The 18,275-nt window shown below is 42.7% G+C and overlaps 1 protein-coding gene across 3 annotated transcripts in view; it reads left to right on the top strand.

Annotated features, from left to right (window-relative positions):
• The window catches only part of FXR1 (FMR1 autosomal homolog 1), a 68,006-nt gene that overhangs the window by 24,289 nt on the left and 25,442 nt on the right, over positions 1 to 18,275 (top strand). For all 3 annotated transcript variants that reach the window (XM_073359290.1, XM_073359288.1, XM_073359289.1), the window contains 5 exons: positions 7,689 to 7,760; positions 11,607 to 11,755; positions 12,442 to 12,535; positions 13,634 to 13,750; positions 15,329 to 15,499. In XM_073359290.1, the coding sequence (XP_073215391.1) occupies positions 7,689 to 7,760; positions 11,607 to 11,755; positions 12,442 to 12,535; positions 13,634 to 13,750; positions 15,329 to 15,499 (603 nt within the window). The remainder of the gene's footprint in view (positions 1 to 7,688; positions 7,761 to 11,606; positions 11,756 to 12,441; positions 12,536 to 13,633; positions 13,751 to 15,328; positions 15,500 to 18,275) is intronic.

Below are 18,275 nucleotides of genomic sequence, written 5' to 3'. Positions count from 1 at the left end.
CAGTCTGCGGTCTCAGCTTCCAGGACAGTTCAGATGAACCTGGGGCTCTTGAACCACATGTCTGTTCGCATGCAGGTGGTCCAGTTTGCAAGATTGTGTTTTCTCCCCCTTCAAATGTGACTCAGGACAATTTACTTTCTTAACTCTTCACCCCTTGTACAAATTGGTCCATCTCCCTCCACTGGTCCTGGACTCCTTGAGGATAACTTGTAGGATGATTGGTGGTGGACATTTCTGGAGAATGTTTGTCATCCCTTCATCCAATCCTTAACAACCAGGTCTGTTGTCACTTATGCCTCCCTGATGGGCTGGGGAGCACATCTGGGGTTGCTGAAAGTTAAGTGTCTGTGGTTAGAGCAGGAAGCCTCACAGCGTATCAAATTGCTGGAGCTTCTTGCCATCTACAATGCCTGTCACTTTTCTGGACCATATCATGGGCTCAGTGATTCACATACTTACCAACAATACCTCTGTGATTTATTATGTGAACAGGCAAGGGGGAGCACTCTCAAGGATAGTCTGCCAAGAGACAATCGGGTTGTGGCAGTTTTGCATTCAGGAGAGTATCACTCTGATAGCCGACCACTTGCCCGGGGTCCAGAATCATCTTTCAGACCATCTCAGCAGGAAAGTTTTTGTGAGTCACAAGTGGTCCCTGAAGCCAGGTGTCCTCCGGGTCACCTTCGCAGCTTGGGGCATTTTGATGATTGACCTGTTTTCTATGAGAGACAGTAGGAAATGTCTGTTCTGCTTTTGAGGGGGCCTCATTCCGGGCTCCCTAACTGACACTTTTCACCTCAGCTGGCATTCGGCTCTCCTGTATGCTTTTCTTCTGATCTTAATCATCCCACAAGTCATCCTCAAGCTGAAGGTGGATTGGGCCAAGCTCGTTCTCATTGCCCCAGCATAGCTGAGGCAGTGCTGGTTCTCTGACCTTCTCACACTGTCAGTTCAGCCTCCCTTGCTCCTTCCTCTCATGGCATAGCTGTTTCATGGTTGAATGAGGAGAAGGAGCAGTGTTCAGCAGCTATTCAGAAGTTCCTACTCAACAGTAGAAAGCCTTCTACCAGAATGGCTTATTTGGTGAAATAGAAGCAGTTTTTGATGTGCCCATTGGCCCATGGAATTCAGCCTATGCAGGTTTCTATCCAGGACATCTTGGAGTACTTGCTGCACCTTCAGTCGCTGGAGCTTGTGCTTAGCTTATTGAGAGTGCATCTGGCAGTTAATATCAGCATTTCATCCTCTCTCATTCAGGGAGGATCAGTCTTCTCCAATGCCATGGGAACAAGATTCTTAAAAGGGCTTCTTTGTCTCCATCCTTCTCTGGTCTGGGAGCTGATTCTCCTGTGGGACCTTAACATGGTGCTAGTGGTTTGATGGGACCTCTGTTCAAGTCCCATGCATCTTGTCCCTTTCTGCTTTTGTCAGGAGACTGGGTTCCTGATAACAATAACATCTGCAAGGAGAGTCTGAGTTGAAGGCTCTGATGGCAGAGGTCTCCTTATACACCATTCTCAAGGGACAAAGTGACTTTATAACCACACCCAAAAATTTTTTCAAAGGGGGTTTCTCAGTTTCATTTGAACCAGATGGTATATTTACCTGTGTTCTTTTCAAAACCACATTCATCTACAGAGGAGTAGCGTCTCCATATATTAGATGTCAGGCCATGTCTAGCCTTGTACCTGGATAGTAGTAAACTGTTTCATGTTTTGCCTTGTCTGTTTGTGTCATATGTAAATCACATGAAGGGGCAAGCTATCTCTTTCCAGATGATCTCTAATTGGAAGACATCCCGTATCAGGACTGCATATGAAATAGCTTCAGCTACACCTCCTCAGTGGGTGAGAGCTTATTCTATGAGAGTGCAAGCAACATCAGTAGCTTTCCTCAGTGACGTCTTGATATGGGACATTGTCAAGGCTGCTACGTGGTCATTGATACATACATTCACAAACCATTATGCTATTACTACATCATCCAGAGCGGATGCAAGTTTTGGTAGGGCAGGACTGCAGTCTGCAAGCCCCATCTCCTGGGGTGGGTACTGCTCATGAGTCATCTTAAGTAGACTACACAGCTGCATCTACTTGAAGAAGAAGAAACAGTTACTGTAACTGTGGTTGTTCGGGGTGTGATGCAGATGTGTATTCAACGACCTACACTCCATCCCCTTTTCAGCAGAGTCTGGTCTCTGGGCATTCAGTGCAAAGGAACTGAGGGGGATCAAAGCGGTGCAGCCTCATATAGCCAGGGCAGGGGCTGTGAGCCTGAGGTGCTAGTACCAGGTATTGCTAGGCAAAGTTCTCCAGCTCTGGTGCCCTGGGTGTGCACACACTTAGGTGGAATACACGTCTGCATGACCCCTCAAAGAACCACAATTGCTGTAAGTAACCATTTCATTTTGCAATGAGATGTGGGTATTCAGAGACTTGTACCTGTATGGATCTTGGAGCTCCACATGGAGGAGCGGAGTCTATGTTAATGAAAAGTATTGTTCTTTGATAAGTGGTAACCTAGTAATATAGCATGGTATTATATGCTGTGTTTAAGAATAAGAAATTTTCATTTTTGTTATAAATTATAGTAACAGAGATATTTTAATGCCTATATATAAAATAATGTACAATAAGGGTTGAGCTAGAGCATTCAAACTTTTTGAAGTTTCATGATGTGCGAGTGCTTGATTTCTTGGACTTTCCCTGCAGAAAGTCCAAGTGACTAATTTTTTTGTATGCATGGAATTGTGTAATTCAAAGATTTAAAGAAATGCATTTTTTATCTGTATTGCATGCAAGCACAGAGTGGCATTGGTCCTTTAAGAAGAAGGAAGAGGCCTGTGTACTTGTGATTCATCAGTTGACCCTATCAGGGTCTTAAAAGAGGGTACCTGGGCTCTAGAGAGGGAGAGAGACCTGGTGAGTCAGCTGCCTAAGAGCTCTGCCTGAGCAAGTCAGGAAAGGGTAGGTGAGAGCAGAAAGCCGTAGATGGTTCCTGAGGGAAGGCTGAAGGGTGGAGAGCAGCAAGAGGGGTTTGGTATCTGACCTCCCTAAGCCAAAGAGCCGGGGCTGGAGAGGGCTGCAGGAGAACAACATGCGGGGGCTTTCAATCTGGAGAGCGAAAGTCAAGAGCTGGAGCAAGCCGAAGGCAGGGAAGCAGCAGAGGGACTTACCCTCTGACTTCTCCATGGGCCAAGAGCTGGCGCCAGAGGGTTGAAAGACCCCCAGCAGAGAGGCTGGGGATGGGTTCCCACTGGGATGAGCATGGGTGCACTCTAGCTGGAAGGGCTGGGGTGGTTGTCCTGGTAAAAGGACAGGAGAAGAGCGATGAAGTGCCTAGGTGGAAGACACTGGAGTATGCTATGGAAGGACTCTCAGCAGAGAGGAAGAATGGGGTTTTAAGCACTGTATATGCTGGGTGTAAGAAGTTGGCTAGGTTTGGGACTTTTATTGGGGATTATTTGAACTATGTTTTGGTAATAACTGGCCCCAAGAAAGAGTATTATTTAAGCAAGATAACCTCTCATGGGGTTACTGGGGACTCTGAAAGGGAAACTGAGGCTGGTGCATCCGTTGTGCCACAGGATCACACCGAAGGCAGGAGTTGCCCTATAATATGCACTTCTTGTAGAGCAAACCTTTAATATGACTGTAGAATAGTTGGATAATCACATTTCTTTGTACACATGTAAAAACATATGGTAACAGCATAATAAACTCTACTATAGATCAAAAATTACAGTGGAAGTCATATTTTATCTGCTAATATTCTGGAATAGATTGTATAGTGCCAAGAGAGGACTTGGATTTAAGTTGCAATTACCTGGGGAACCATAGTTTTAAATGTTCTTAAACCATAATAAATTTATACTATTTGGGTTTTAATTTGCAGGAAAACCTGAGATGTTGACAGACCCCCTAATTATGCGGCTTACCTAGTGAGTTTTGCTGCAAATAAATAAAACTGTCTTTGTATATAGTAGGTAGGAAACTGAAGAGGTCATGTATAACAGTGTGGCATTCCATTTTGAGTTATGCTATATCCTGTGTTCTCAGCACAGTACATTCAGACAGTTGTGATATTCTGTTTCTCTTTAATCTTTATTTTTTAAAAGAGCACAGCCAGTGTGTATTAAACCAAACCAAGATGAATGATTAAAAGGGCACGTAATAGTAAGATATGGAGTCGTTCATTTCTGACTTGCCAGTTCAAGTAAACCTTTTAAAACAAGAATGACTAAAAGCTTCAGTGGCCTATGGGAAATGAATTTGGCAAGATTCAGAGTTTATTTAATAATGAGTAAGAGTGACCATCAATAAAAATACCTGTTAAAACTAATTGGTGCCCTTAGCAACAGCCTCAGCTGAAGGCTAGTGGTTGACTGAACCATAAAAACTCACCTACCCTCATATTCCCAATGATGGCAACTTCAGATCAGGGAGTAAGCATGTTGCTGGGGTAGTGTAACTGCTGCTGCTTATTCTGCTTGTTCCATCTTTTCCAGAGCAATATATTCACACAAAAATTAAATTAATAGAAAAATGAAACACATGCCAGGTTTTTATCCTGATACACCAAAAGAGAGTGAAATCCCTCTCTCTCCTCCTGTACAGCTAATATAAAAGATTATGCTGGTGCATAAATGGAACTAAAAATTGCTTGCCATGTTGGCTGTAGTAGCAGTAAAAATAAAGCAAAACACCCACCGCGATCAGCCATTCCGTGGTGTGCAGGAAACGGTGTGGGGGAGGAGCGGGGATGGAGGGTGCGAGTGGGAGGAACTGGGTGGAAAGAGGCAGGGCAGAGATGGGGGCAAGGCCTGGGGTGGGAAGAGGTGGGAGAGGCTTGGGGGAAGGAGGTGGGTGGGGGCGGGGCAGGGTTGGGGGAGGGCTCAGAGGAAGCCAGTGCCTGTGCATAAGAACCCCCAATTTGGGTCAGAAATGGGGTTTGGACATTTAGGTCCATATCACAGATCTCTACCACTTCAGCTAATGGGATAACTGATAGCTATTGATAACTACTTGTTGAGTATGGTGTTTCAACCAGATATACACCTACCTTACAGTAAATTAATCTAGTCCACGTTTCCCTACTTGCTTATGAGAATGTCATGTGGGAAGCGCAATAGCATAGCAGAGTTGATACAGTAAATTGATCTAGACTCAATGCAATGGAAAATTTCATCCTGACTGAACACTGTTCGAAGAACATTCACAGGCTTAGACAGTGTGACCTGGAATTTGCTCTGCAAAGTTACACAGCAAGAATCTCTCAACATCTTTATCAGAAATGCACGGTATACCAATGAAGAAGCAAACTAAGTTTTATAAACTGGTAATGGTAAAGTAAGCATTAGTGTAACAATGTCACTATTAGAAAAGGCAAATGTATCTCTGAATAAGTTACGCACTTCTTTTAATGGGTGCTAAAATTAGGGGTAGGAAAGGTCTGTGCCCATGTATTATAAGATACAGCTTTGCAGAGAAGCAGTGTAGTCTAGTAGTTAGCACACTGGTCTGAGGAAAAGCAAATTCTGTATCCAGTTCAGCTTCTGACTCACTGTATTACCTTCACCAATTCCATTAGCTTAGTGCATCAGTTTATCCATCTTTAAAATGGAAATTCTTATCTACTTCCCAGCAACATTAAGAGTACAGAACTGAGTTCCTTGCACGAAAGGTGCTATTGGAGTATGAATTATTAGTTACAGTGGTATGTCTGATTATGGCAGTTACTGTTAGCCGCATTCTAATAAAATTCTATGGGAATATGCAGTAAATCAAGAATGGAAAGCAAGATCAACCTGATGACCTATTGTCAACAAAATGTGCTAGATCAGAGTTCTAGCCGAAAGCCTGGTTCCTTTCTCCAATGACTAACAAACACTGAGAAGGCTGTGCTGGAAATATTCTGATCCTTAGAGAAGAGAGATTGCTTTTCATTGCTCTGCTGTGACCCTTTCTGGATAGATATTTTGTGTGTCTGCTGAGTGCCCAAGTATCCATCATTATATTAAAAGATCTGTTAAGCTGCTGCTTTCCTTTTTGTTTATCAGAGTAGAAATATTTGGCAATCTCTCTTCCCATGGTCTTTTCCTCCCTTGGGCCTGGTGTCATTTTACATTCCATTGAGCAAAGGAGGGCTAGACCTCACTCCTAAATGTGAATGGAACAGTTATGTTTTGGGTTTTTGGTTTTTGGTTTTTTTTTTTTTAAGAGGGATTTTTGCTAAGAATTAAACATGAAAAAGAGAATGTGTGCTAAACTCCAATGTTGTTTGGTCAGTGGTTTACTCTGTTCTCTGCACTTACTTTTTTTTTTTTTTTTTTTTGGCTTGAATATTTTCATTCTCTATCACAAACCTGCTTTTTCCATCTGTTTCATTCTGCAGTAAAATCACAATCTGTTTATAGCACTGGTTTTGCCGTGGGAATGAATATGATGTCACAAGTTCAGCCTTCTGACCTCAGAGTAGGATCAGATAGGGAAAGATGGGCCAGGAAGGTGCAGATCTTTTTCTCCAGAGAGTGCTTGGTTGTAAATGGTGGTGTGAGGGGGAAAAAAAACTTGAAAAAGTATATTTGTGTTTTAGGGATAATATGTGTACCACTCCATCCAGTATGAAACTGCCTTTTTTCATCTTGATTGATCCTTTATTATTGATGGTGATTTAGTTCTCTGTTTTTACTGGCTGACTCTTACATTTTCCATCAAGATTTTTTGAACATAAATGTTCTTGAGGTGACTGAACTAGACTTGCCTTATTGATTATGATACTCGGAGAAGGGTAGTGTATCTCTTCATGAAATTCCTACTATTAAAGGGTGGTACATATATGTACAGGACAAGCTTTGGGGGGTGGAGGGGAAGATGGTGGGTTTTTTTCAAGTTAAAACACCCAGTAAGGAAGGTGGTATTGACAGCAGCATTGTGAGTGATGGATCTTAGACATGTAGTCTTAAGAATTGCCATAGCATGTGCACATTTTTCCATTTGTAGTATCAAGGAAAAAACCTATTTGGCATAGTCAGTGTGGCCAGTGCAGGGTATATTTTTGTCTGTTTTGCCCTGGCTACTTATAAATTTCTTTCTGATGGCTTTAGTGTACTACATTAATGTATACTAAACATGTGGAGCAATTCAAAGTTGTGAATGTCCCCCAATTCATCACTTGCCTGATGTTAAGTAGGTACTGGAGTACGTATAGTGGCACTATCATGAGCTGACCTGAGTCCAGGTCACTGGGTAAACTATAGACAAAATGGCATCCTTAACTGTGAATTTCTTGGTTCTTGTGCACTTTAGCCTCATAGAAAAGTGTTTGAATTTATTGTGGAATTGCAAGAATCCTGTGTCTTCACATGCTATTGAGTAAATTTTTATGCTCTAGTTTTAAACCCCTCAAAAAGCTGCCTTGTGCATTATTAACAGAATCTGCACACCTAATCTGTGTAGTGCAATGTTATGAAAATTTATATGATGAGATGCACATATGACTGGCTAACTGGAATTTTATACAAAAATAGTTTTAAATTGCAGTATCTTATGCTACTGGTGGCTTTTATCTTGGTGATTAGCTGTGTTACTTGAAAAAGATTAATTTCTGCTTCATTGCTAGTTTAACCTGTTAGGTTTTTTAATTGTATATATTTTAAATATGCTCCTCTTGTATTTTTTTCCTTTCAGGTTTACTCAAGAGCAAATGACCAAGAACCTTGTGGCTGGTGGCTGGCAAAAGTTCGAATGATGAAAGGAGAGGTAAGTTACTTTAAAACTTAGGACTATCTGCTCCCATTTGAAGTGCAGCAAGTATGGAAGGTAAATATTGCAAGACTCATTAAATCTGTGTGCAGTATCTTGTGATGGAGAAATGACACTGTGATATAAGGACATGAAAAACAGAGCAGGTGAGAGTGGGTTGTTGCTAATACAGAAACAAAGCATAGCTTGAAAAAAGAAAAAGGAACTCAAAGTTAAGTATTACCAACACAAAACCATGATAGCAGGTTAGGTCATAAATTAAGGCTGCTCTTGGCGATGGTAACTTGTAGCTAGCTGACTGTGCACAGGTGGGAATAACAATAAATATTTTTTCTTGTAAATTGCTCGGTAAATGGGGATGGCTCCTGGATACTTGCCATTTTGTGTGTTCGACACACCTTGAGTCAGTATACCTTGGATCTGGTTGTTTAGGTTCTGTAAGAACTACATTGCATGCCTAACTCTGAGTTATGTGTCCATATATTGGATGAACCATTTCTGGACTACGTGTGGTACCTTGTATATCTGTATGCTTAGTTTCTGACATAATTGAAACAAATCAATCTATTTTGCAAACAGAATTGGTGAGGTTAAAAAAATATGTAAAGCAAAACATCCTGATAAGATTTTAAATTTGATTCAGTTCTAATAATTAAGTTACTTCACATCATTTGTATGGACAATAGAACCTCAGAGTTATGAACACCAGACTTACAAACTGACCAGTCAGCCACACACCTCATTTGGAACCAGAAGTACGCAATCAGGCAGCAGCAGAGACCTCCCTCCAAAAAAGCAAATACAGTACAGTATTGTGTTCAAATGTAAACTACTAAAAAAAAAAAAAAAAAGAGAGAGCAGCATTTTTCTTCCGTGTAGTAAAGTTTCAAAGCTATATTAAGTCAATGTTCAGTTGTAAACTTTTGAAAGAACAACCATAATGTTTTGTTCAGAGTTATGAATGTTTCAGAGTTACGAACAGCCTCCATTCCTGAGGTGTTTGTAACTTTTGAGGTGCTACTATATTTTTCTCTTTACATTTCACTCATCTTAGTGAAAGGAGACTAATCTGTTGTTTCTATTCAAAACATTTTTCAATGCTCTTCTGTTTTCTCTTTCTATGCACTAGGAAAATGCAACCATGTTTTGATTAAAATGCAGCAAGGACATGGTTTTTTTTTTTTTTTTAAATATATATTTCCATGAATAGTTAAAAATACACTGAATTTTGGGCTTAAACTATAAATCCTAACATGATGACATTTCATTAATTTAATTACATATTTCAGTTAAAAGTTTGGGGGTTGGTTTTTTTCCGAGTGGGGATTGGGCGTGGAGTTGCATTTAAATATTGCCCTGCTGAATCAGAAACCCAAATACAACAGCATCATGCATCAACCAAGAGATTTGGAAAGTAAAACTGTTCAATGTCTTATTTCATTTTGAAACTGAATAAAATACAAACAACAAAAAAAATGAAAGTTGGCTGTGGTGGTGAGTGCCCTAGAAATAACCAGAATAGCTAGAACAGCAAGTTAGATTTCTAAAGTTTTCAGTAAATCAGTAATAATTGAAGGTGATAATCTTTAATATGGACAAAGATGCTTTTTGAAAGATGTTTATCTCAGCAGCGCTCCTGTAATAAATAGGAGCCTGATTCTACTAGTCTTCCATGTGTGTTATTCATATAGATAGCCATTACAGTTGCAGGCACAAAAATGATTTGCACACTCAGACACTTAATTTAGGTTTAGTGAATCATGGCTACATATCTGACGCTGTCCCATTAAAATATTATTGCTGTATTGTGAATTGATATGATGGGTACTAGTTGGAGTGACCCTTTCCAACTGAAAAGCTGTATTTTTTTGTCTTTAGTGAGTAGTACGTCTCCAGAAACTCAGTCAGGAAAGAAGGTTGGGAATAAAAAATTTGTTACGTATTTCATGAGCTTTGATCTTTGCTTAGCTTTTTGTTAATACTTCTGCTGCTTCTGTTGAACTCCATTGGGGCAAGGAGTTACTTAAAGCACATCATTCGAAATAAACCATTGTCAAGGACAGTCACCTATCTACGTGTCTTCTCTCTTATTGTGATCTGTGTGGATTAACAAGCTGGCAAGAAAAGACACATTAAACTTGTGACATTGAAAGATACTTATTAGAACATCTGTCAACTCCCCTGCAGTGGAGTTAAATACAAGCCCTAATATATTTCTCTTTGTAAGTCACAGCAGCTTGGGATTTTACTACCAACCAGCTAACTAAAGTTTTTGGTTAGAGGACTTGGATTTAAATAGTGAGAAACAGTACAAATATCCATAGGTGTGCGATCTATGGTTTTTTTTTAATGTAACTCAACAAATATGTTTTTAATTATATACACAAATGAGAAGTTACCTAGCCTTCTGACTCCCCAAACCTTTCGGAGTTATTGACAGTAGAAGTTGTTTTCGTGCTTTGATCTCCTGTATCCTTACTTGTCCTTGCAAAGTACTGATAGAATTACATCTGTTACAAATTATATAATCTTCGAGCTTTTATTCACTTCTGAGTTCATTATAGATGCTTTGGCTGGGTATTCTCAGATTTAAGTTTGCTAAACAAGGGACTAATCTGAAATTTACAAAAGATGTATCTGATGATGAACAACCATATGATTATTTTTGGTAATCTGTTTATATGGCATGTTGCTAAACTGAACTGCTTCTAAATGTGGTAAGAAATATTACTTCTCTAAGAGCATGTGGACTTTTTTTATCTTCAAAATGTAGTTGCAGGTATATGCATTTTAAACATTATTAAAGATAAACTGGAAGAGAACAAAAGTTTATGTAGACAATACATATGGCAAATAGTTGTATGTAATCATTTATTTGTGAATAAAAAAATCGTTCCATGAACCAAATTTAATTTAAAATGTGGTTATAGTCAGAAAAGACCCTATGGAAATTATGGCACCGCCTTACCAAACATATCTGTTCCTTGTGTGTATTTCAGTCAAGTCTGCTTATGTTGACAAAAAACAAGTATCTGTTTTTGTGTAGGAGCAGGGGAAGATTCTGCCTGCTCTTTCGCAGTTGCCCCATGGGATGGAAAAGAGGATTTGATTTGCGAAGGCTATGTAAAAAATGTGTATCCCGGCACAAAGCTGAGCTTTGTGGGCCTTCCTGTGTACTGAAGGGTTGGGCAGTAGGGCCAGAATAGTTGCAGCTTTTACATCTTCCAGACCTTTTGTCTTCTGAAACTGAAATAAATATATGTAAATACAGAGTAGCACCATAGCCTGAGACGGAAGTATACCTCCTCCTCCTTTATGTCCAATAGTTATCTGCTGGTCAGCCTATTTACACAGTGGATTTAACTTTTACTGCTGTTCCTTCAGAGCCCAATACATGAGCGTAAAATTAGCTGGATTCTGTTCTCCCTCAAGCATTTTTGGAAAAATTGTTGGCTAATTTCTTGTTGCATTACCTTTAGTAGTATACGGAATGTACTAAGCAGAATGAAGACAGTTTAAATTTCAGGTTCTGGATTGAATTGGCAGTTAGAAAAAAAACAGTATTTGATTTACAAACTGAGCAAACTTAGTTTCCAGTCGTACAATGCGATGTGCATCTGCATACCCTTCCACCCATATAGAGACCCATTGGCTTCAGTGGGACACTGGGGGAGGAGGTCTGCACAAGCATATAACATTGCAGGAGCACAGCTTTGTCAAAATAGAACTATGTTTTAATGTGTAAACCCATATTTTATATTTCCTTGATGGTGGAGATAGTAGCTGTTATCTTTATGAAATGGTTACTTTTAATTAATGATTTTTTTAAACTTCCCCCCTTAGTTTTATGTCATTGAATATGCTGCTTGTGATGCCACGTACAATGAAATAGTCACATTTGAACGACTTCGACCTGTGAATCAAAATAAAACTGTCAAAAAGAACACGTTCTTTAAGTGCACAGTGGATGTTCCTGAAGATCTGAGAGATGCGTGAGTAGCTCTACATACTGTAACTTCACTATTATTCATTTCAACATGGCATATTCCTTTCTTCATATATGTATCTTAAATTCTTGTCTTAGGTTATTTTTTGGAGAGAATACCCCTGTTGTAGTTTAAAGTTAAATGGCATTAACTGTGATACTTCTATCAAATATGAAAGTGATGCGGTTTCCAATCAGCCTTGCTGGAACCACCGAGTGATGACCTCCCACCCCGAAATGTTCCTCATGTCATACTCTGGGACAGTTGTACCTGCCCCCTCCTTCTTCCCTCCACCAGAAGGCTTGGTGATTTTTCTGGTAGTTGAACCACATACTCTTTTGTGGTTGAGCTGAATGCCGTGGAAGAAGAAATCTTTGATCAAACAGGCTGCTTCCTGAGCCTGCAACCCTGTACACCTGAGCTGCTACTGTAGCCAGCTGCAGTATAGAGTAACAAGTAGAAAAAGAAGACTTTCAAGGAGCTGCAGACAGCTTTACCTCCTCCACATTTGCAGTGTGAAATCAGGTGGATCCCCAGCACATCTCCTTGAATTAGTCTAGCGTTTTCCAGGCTGAGAAACATTCCTTATTATAGACTACTGCCACATTCTCATTTTTGAGTAATAGGGTTGCACAGTTCTTATTGATATGATTCTTCAGCTGAAGTAACCTTTGCAACATTCATTTCTCTAGGTGCGCTAATGAAAATGCACATAAGGATTTTAAGAAAGCTGTAGGAGCTTGTCGAATTTTCTACCATGCTGAAACTACACAGTTAATAATACTGGTAAGAAATCAGTTTATTTTTTGTGCAGACAGTGCATGAATATTCAGGATATTACCTACTACAGATTGTTGTGTGCTGCCTGCAGATCTCTGTGAACTGATTTATTTGTAAGGCTATGCACATTTCAAGCAGTTTAATGTATGTGTGTCTTCTTAATATCATTTTAAAATATGTATTTTGGAGTAGGCTCATTGGATTGGTGTCAGTACTGCATCAAAGGCAGCCTGAGTTTGGGAGTGATCTTTGGTCTCTCTGATTGATGTTTGCTGCGATGCTGCTTTCTGCAGAAGTAACGTGCTTAGTCTCTTTTGAGGGTAAAGGCACTCTTGCACAAATTCCCTTTACTGTATGTAGAAGGGAGATCATAATCATAACCATAGCCATTTAGGGAATTGGGAGCCTTAGGGAGATTTTGTAATATACAGAATGATAGGTTAAGGGTAGTTAGTCGTATCTTTTATCTATTTTTAACTGTCAGTCAAAGCCAGGGAAAAGCTAGTACTCAGTCACCAAATATCATAGGAAAAATATAAAGGCAAGTCTCACAAATTTGTTCAAATGCAATGAGACTGAAATTGGGTTTGGCCTGGGGAGTCCTGTGTCTGCTCCTGTTAAATACTATTTTCCTCAGCAATAATTCGTCTTTGCAGTTCTGTTTCCTTGGGACAAAATTTTCCATATAAGTTTGCCTGTTCAGATTCAGTTTTCCCGTCTTACTTTTTTGGATTTTCCAGTGAATAAGTGGGTGACCTGCACATATATGGTAAAAAGATTAAATAAAATAATCTAGCAATTTATAATAAATCCATAGTGGGATTATCTCAGTGCAACATTTGCTGTATAGGTCCAATAGAAAAACTGTGGCTGTAAACACACTGAGCCAATGGTAATGGATTTGTGGGGTTTTGTTTTGGAAGCTGAATTTTTCTTGGTATGTCTTGTTTTGAGACCTTGAGGAAGGCTAATATCAATAAGTGACTTTATAAATTGGGTTTATATTTACAATTCAGTTTAATTTAAACAGTAATTTGCCCTCTGAGTGTGGATTTTCTTTATCAAAAGGGGATATTGTTTATCTTACCTCTTCTCTTTTTGTAGTCTGCCAGTGAATCAACAGTGAAGAGAGTAAATATATTGAGTGACATGCATTTGCGCAGCATTCGTACCAAGCTAATGCTCATGTCAAGAAATGAAGAAGCTACAAAACACTTAGAAGTAAGCTGTCTTAGAATGGAATTGTTTAAAGCTAGGGTGGGCAAACTTTTAGGCCCGAGGGCCACATCGGAGTGTGAAACTGTATGGAGGGCTGGGTAGGGAGAGCTGTACCTCCCCAAACAGCCAGGCCCCCGCCCCCTATCTGCCCTCTCCCACTTCCCACCCCCTGACTGCCCCCGGGACCCCACCCCTTATCCAAACACCCCCCCAAACAGCCAGGCCCCCGCCCCCTATCTGCCCTCTCCCACTTCCCACCCCCTGACTGCCCCCGTCAGAACCCCCTCCCCAGTCCTTGTCCCCTGACTGCCCCCTCCCACGGGACCGCCCCTTTCCCCCCCGGGACCCCACCCCTTATCCAAACACCCCCCCAAACAGCCAGGCCCCCGCCCCCTATCTGCCCTCTCCCACTTCCCACCCCCTGACTGCCCCCGTCAGAACCCCCTCCCCACTCCTTGTCCCCTGACTGCCCCCTCCCACGGGACCGCCCCTTTCCCCCCCGGGACCCCACCCCTTATCCAAACACCCCCCCAAACAGCCAGGCCCCCGCCCCCTATCTGCCCTCTCCCACTTCCCACCCCCTGGCAAACTTTTAGGCCCGAGGGCCACATCGGAGTGTGAAACTGTATGGAGGGCTGGGTAGGGAGAGCTGTACCTCCCCAAACAGCCAGGCCCCCGCCCCCTATCTGCCCTCTCCCACTTCCCACCCCCTGACTGCCCCCGGGACCCCACCCCTTATCCAAACACCCCCCCAAACAGCCAGGCCCCCGCCCCCTATCTGCCCTCTCCCACTTCCCACCCCCTGACTGCCCCCGTCAGAACCCCCGACCCACTCCTTGTCCCCTGACTGCCCCCTCCCACGGGACCGCCCCTTTCCCCCCCGGGACCCCACCCCTTATCCAAACACCCCCCCAAACAGCCAGGCCCCCGCCCCCTATCTGCCCTCTCCCACTTCCCACCCCCTGGCAAACTTTTAGGCCCGAGGGCCACATCGGAGTGTGAAACTGTATGGAGGGCTGGGTAGGGAGAGCTGTACCTCCCCAAACAGCCAGGCCCCCGCCCCCTATCTGCCCTCTCCCACTTCCCACCCCCTGACTGCCCCCGTCAGAACCCCCGACCCACTCCTTGTCCCCTGACTGCCCCCTCCCACGGGACCGCCCCTTTCCCCCCCGGGACCCCACCCCTTATCCAAACACCCCCCCCCCCTCCCCTGTCCCCTGACCACCCCAACTCCTATCCACACCCCTGCCCCCTGACAGGCCCTCCGGGACTCCCACACCTAGCCAACCGCCCCCTCTTCCCCTGCCAGAATCTCCACCCCATCCAACCGCTCCCTGTCCCCTGACTGCCCCCCGGAACCCCCTGCCCCTTAGCCAACCTCCCTGCTCCCTGCCCCCTTACCATGCAGCTCCAAGCAGCAGGAGCTTGCAGCCTGGCCGGCCGCGCGGTAGCATGGCTGTGGGGGAGGGCAGGATGGTCCCGCAGGTGTAGTTTGCCCACCTCTGGTTTAAAGTTATCATTTAACTGTGTTCAGTTTTGAGTTCCTTCTTATGGTGGACAAATTCTTTCACCTCTCCCTAGTGCACAAAACAACTTGCAGCAGCATTTCATGAGGAATTTGTTGTAAGAGAAGATTTAATGGGACTTGCAATAGGTACACATGGTAGTAACATACAGCAGGCGAGGAAAGTTCCAGGAGTAACTGCAATTGAGCTTGAGGAAGATACTGGTACTTTCAGGATCTATGGAGAGGTAAGGGGAAAATATGTTTTTGTTCGTTATATTTAATAGTTGGTTTACTCTGGTGTTTATTACTACTGCACAGAGATGAGATCTGAGCACAGGAACAAGAGTCAGAGACTGCTGAGTTCTAATTCCAACTCTGACACAGTTTGTGGGGCCAGTCACCTTAACATCTGTGTTTCCTCAGATATGAAGTGGGAATAAAAATACACACTTCACAGGGGGAGTGTTGTAGGTGGTATATTTAACTGTCTCATATTTGTAAAGCATTTTAAAGATGAGAATTACTATAGTATCATGTAATAAATGTTTGTCACTTTAGCTGTTACTTTTTTTGTTTTGAGTGTATGTAGTTTTTTACCAGTAAAGCCCCTGCTCCCCACACACCTTTTTCTTGTTTTCCTTTTTCTTTTTGGGCACTGCCTATTCCATCATTCTGCAACTCCAGTCTTCTGTGTTTCTCTCCCTAGCATCTTGAATGACAACCAAGTTAGAGATTTGTAATTCTGTTTAGATTTCTTCATTCCGGCCATGGAGTTTTTGTAATGTGATTGAAAGCTCCAGAAGTAAAGCTAAAGGAGTACTTGTGGCACCTTAGAGACTAACCAATTTATTAGAGCATAAGCTTTCGTGAGCTACAGCTCACTTCCTCAGATGCATATCATGGAAACTGCAGCAGGCTTTATATATACACAGAGAATATGAAACAATACCTACTCCCACCCCACTGTCCTGCTGGTAATAGCCTATCTAAAGTGATCATCAGGTGGGCCATTTCCAGCACAAATCCAGGTTTTCTCACCCTCCACCCCCCCCCACAAATTCACTCTCCTGCTGGTGATAGCCCATCCAAAGTGACAACTCTTTACACAATGTGCATGACAATCAAGTTGGGCTATTTCCTGCACAAATCCAGGTTTTCTCACATCCCCCCCACCCCCATACACACACAAACTCACTCTCCTGCTGGTAATAGCTCATCCAAACTGACCACTCTTCAAGTTTAAATCCAAGTTAAACCAGAACATCTGGGGGGGGGGGGGTAGGAAAAAACAAGAGGAAACAGGCTACCTTGCATAATGACTTAGCCACTCCCAGTCTCTATTTAAGCCTAAATTAATAGTATCCAATTTGCAAATGAATTCCAATTCAGCAGTTTCTTGCTGGAGTCTGGATTTGAAGTTTTTTTGTTTTAAGATAGCGACCTTCATGTCTGTGATTGCGTGACCAGAGAGATTGAAGTGTTCTCCGACTGGTTTATGAATGTTATAATTCTTGACATCTGATTTGTGTCCATTTATTCTTTTACGTAGAGACTGTCCAGTTTGACCAATGTATATGGCAGAGGGGCATTGCTGGCACATGATGGCATATATCACATTGGTGGATGTGCAGGTGAACGAGCCTCTGATAGTGTGGCTGATGTTATTAGGCCCTGTGATGGTGTCCCCTGAATAGATATGTGGGCACAATTGGCAACGGGCTTTGTTGCAAGGGTAGGTTCCTGGGTTAGTGGTTCTGTTGTGTGGTATGTGGTTGTTGGTGAGTATTTGCTTCAGGTTGCGGGGCTGTGTGTAGGCAAGGACTGGCCTGTCTCCCAAGATTTGTGAGAGTGTTGGGTCATCCTTTAGGATAGGTTGTAGATCCTTAATAATGCGTTGGAGGGGTTTTACTTGGGGGCTGAAGGTGACGGCTAGCGACGTTCTGTTATTTTCTTTGTTAGGCCTGTCCTGTAGTAGGTAACTTCTGGGAACTCTTCTGGCTCTATCAATCTGTTTCTTTACTTCTGCAGGTGGGTATTGTAGTTGTAAGAAAGCTTGACAGAGATCTTGTAGGTGTTTGTCTCTGTCTGAGGGGTTGGAGCAAATGCGGTTGTATCGCAGAGCTTGGCTGTAGACGATGGATCGTGTGGTGTGGTCAGGGTGAAAGCTGGAGGCATGCAGGTAGGAATAGCGGTCAGTAGGTTTCCGGTATAGGGTGGTGTTTATGTGACCATTGTTTATTAGCACTGTAGTGTCCAGGAAGTGGATCTCTTGTGTGGACTGGACCATGCTGAGGTTGATGGTGGGATGGAAATTGTTGAAATCATGGTGGAATTCCTCAAGGGCTTCTTTTCCATGGGTCCAGATGATGAAGATGTCATCAATATAGCGCAAGTAGAGTAGGGGCTTTAGGGGACGAGAGCTGAGGAAGCGTTGTTCTAAATCAGCCATAAAAATGTTGGCATACTGTGGGGCCATGCGGGTACCCATAGCAGTGCCGCTGATCTGAAGGTATACATTGTCCCCAAATGTGAAGTAGTTATGGGTAAGGACAAAGTCACAAAGTTCAGCTACCAGGTTAGCCGTGACAGTATCGGGGATAGTGTTCTTGACGGCTTGTAGTCCATCTTTGTGTGGAATGTTGGTGTAGAGGGCTTCTACATCCATAGTGGCCAGGATGGTGTTATCAGGAAGATCACCGATGGATTGAAGTTTCCTCAGGAAGTCAGTGGTGTCTCGAAGGTAGCTGGGAGTGCTGGTAGCGTAGGGCCTGAGGAGGGAGTCTACATAGCCAGACAATCCTGCTGTCAGGGTGCCAATGCCTGAGATGATGGGGCGCCCAGGATTTCCAGGTTTATGGATCTTGGGTAGTAGATAGAATATCCCAGGTCGGGGTTCCAGGGGTGTGTCTGTGCGGATTTGATCTTGTGCTTTTTCAGGAAGTTTCTTGAGCAAATGCTGTAGTTGCTTTTGGTAACTCTCAGTGGGATCAGAGGGTAATGGTTTGTAGAAACTCGTGTTGG

The sequence above is a fragment of the Lepidochelys kempii genome, chromosome 9 (assembly GCF_965140265.1).
Source record: "Lepidochelys kempii isolate rLepKem1 chromosome 9, rLepKem1.hap2, whole genome shotgun sequence".
Taxonomy (NCBI): domain Eukaryota; kingdom Metazoa; phylum Chordata; order Testudines; family Cheloniidae; genus Lepidochelys; species Lepidochelys kempii.
This window is presented reverse-complemented; position numbering and strand designations above follow the sequence as displayed.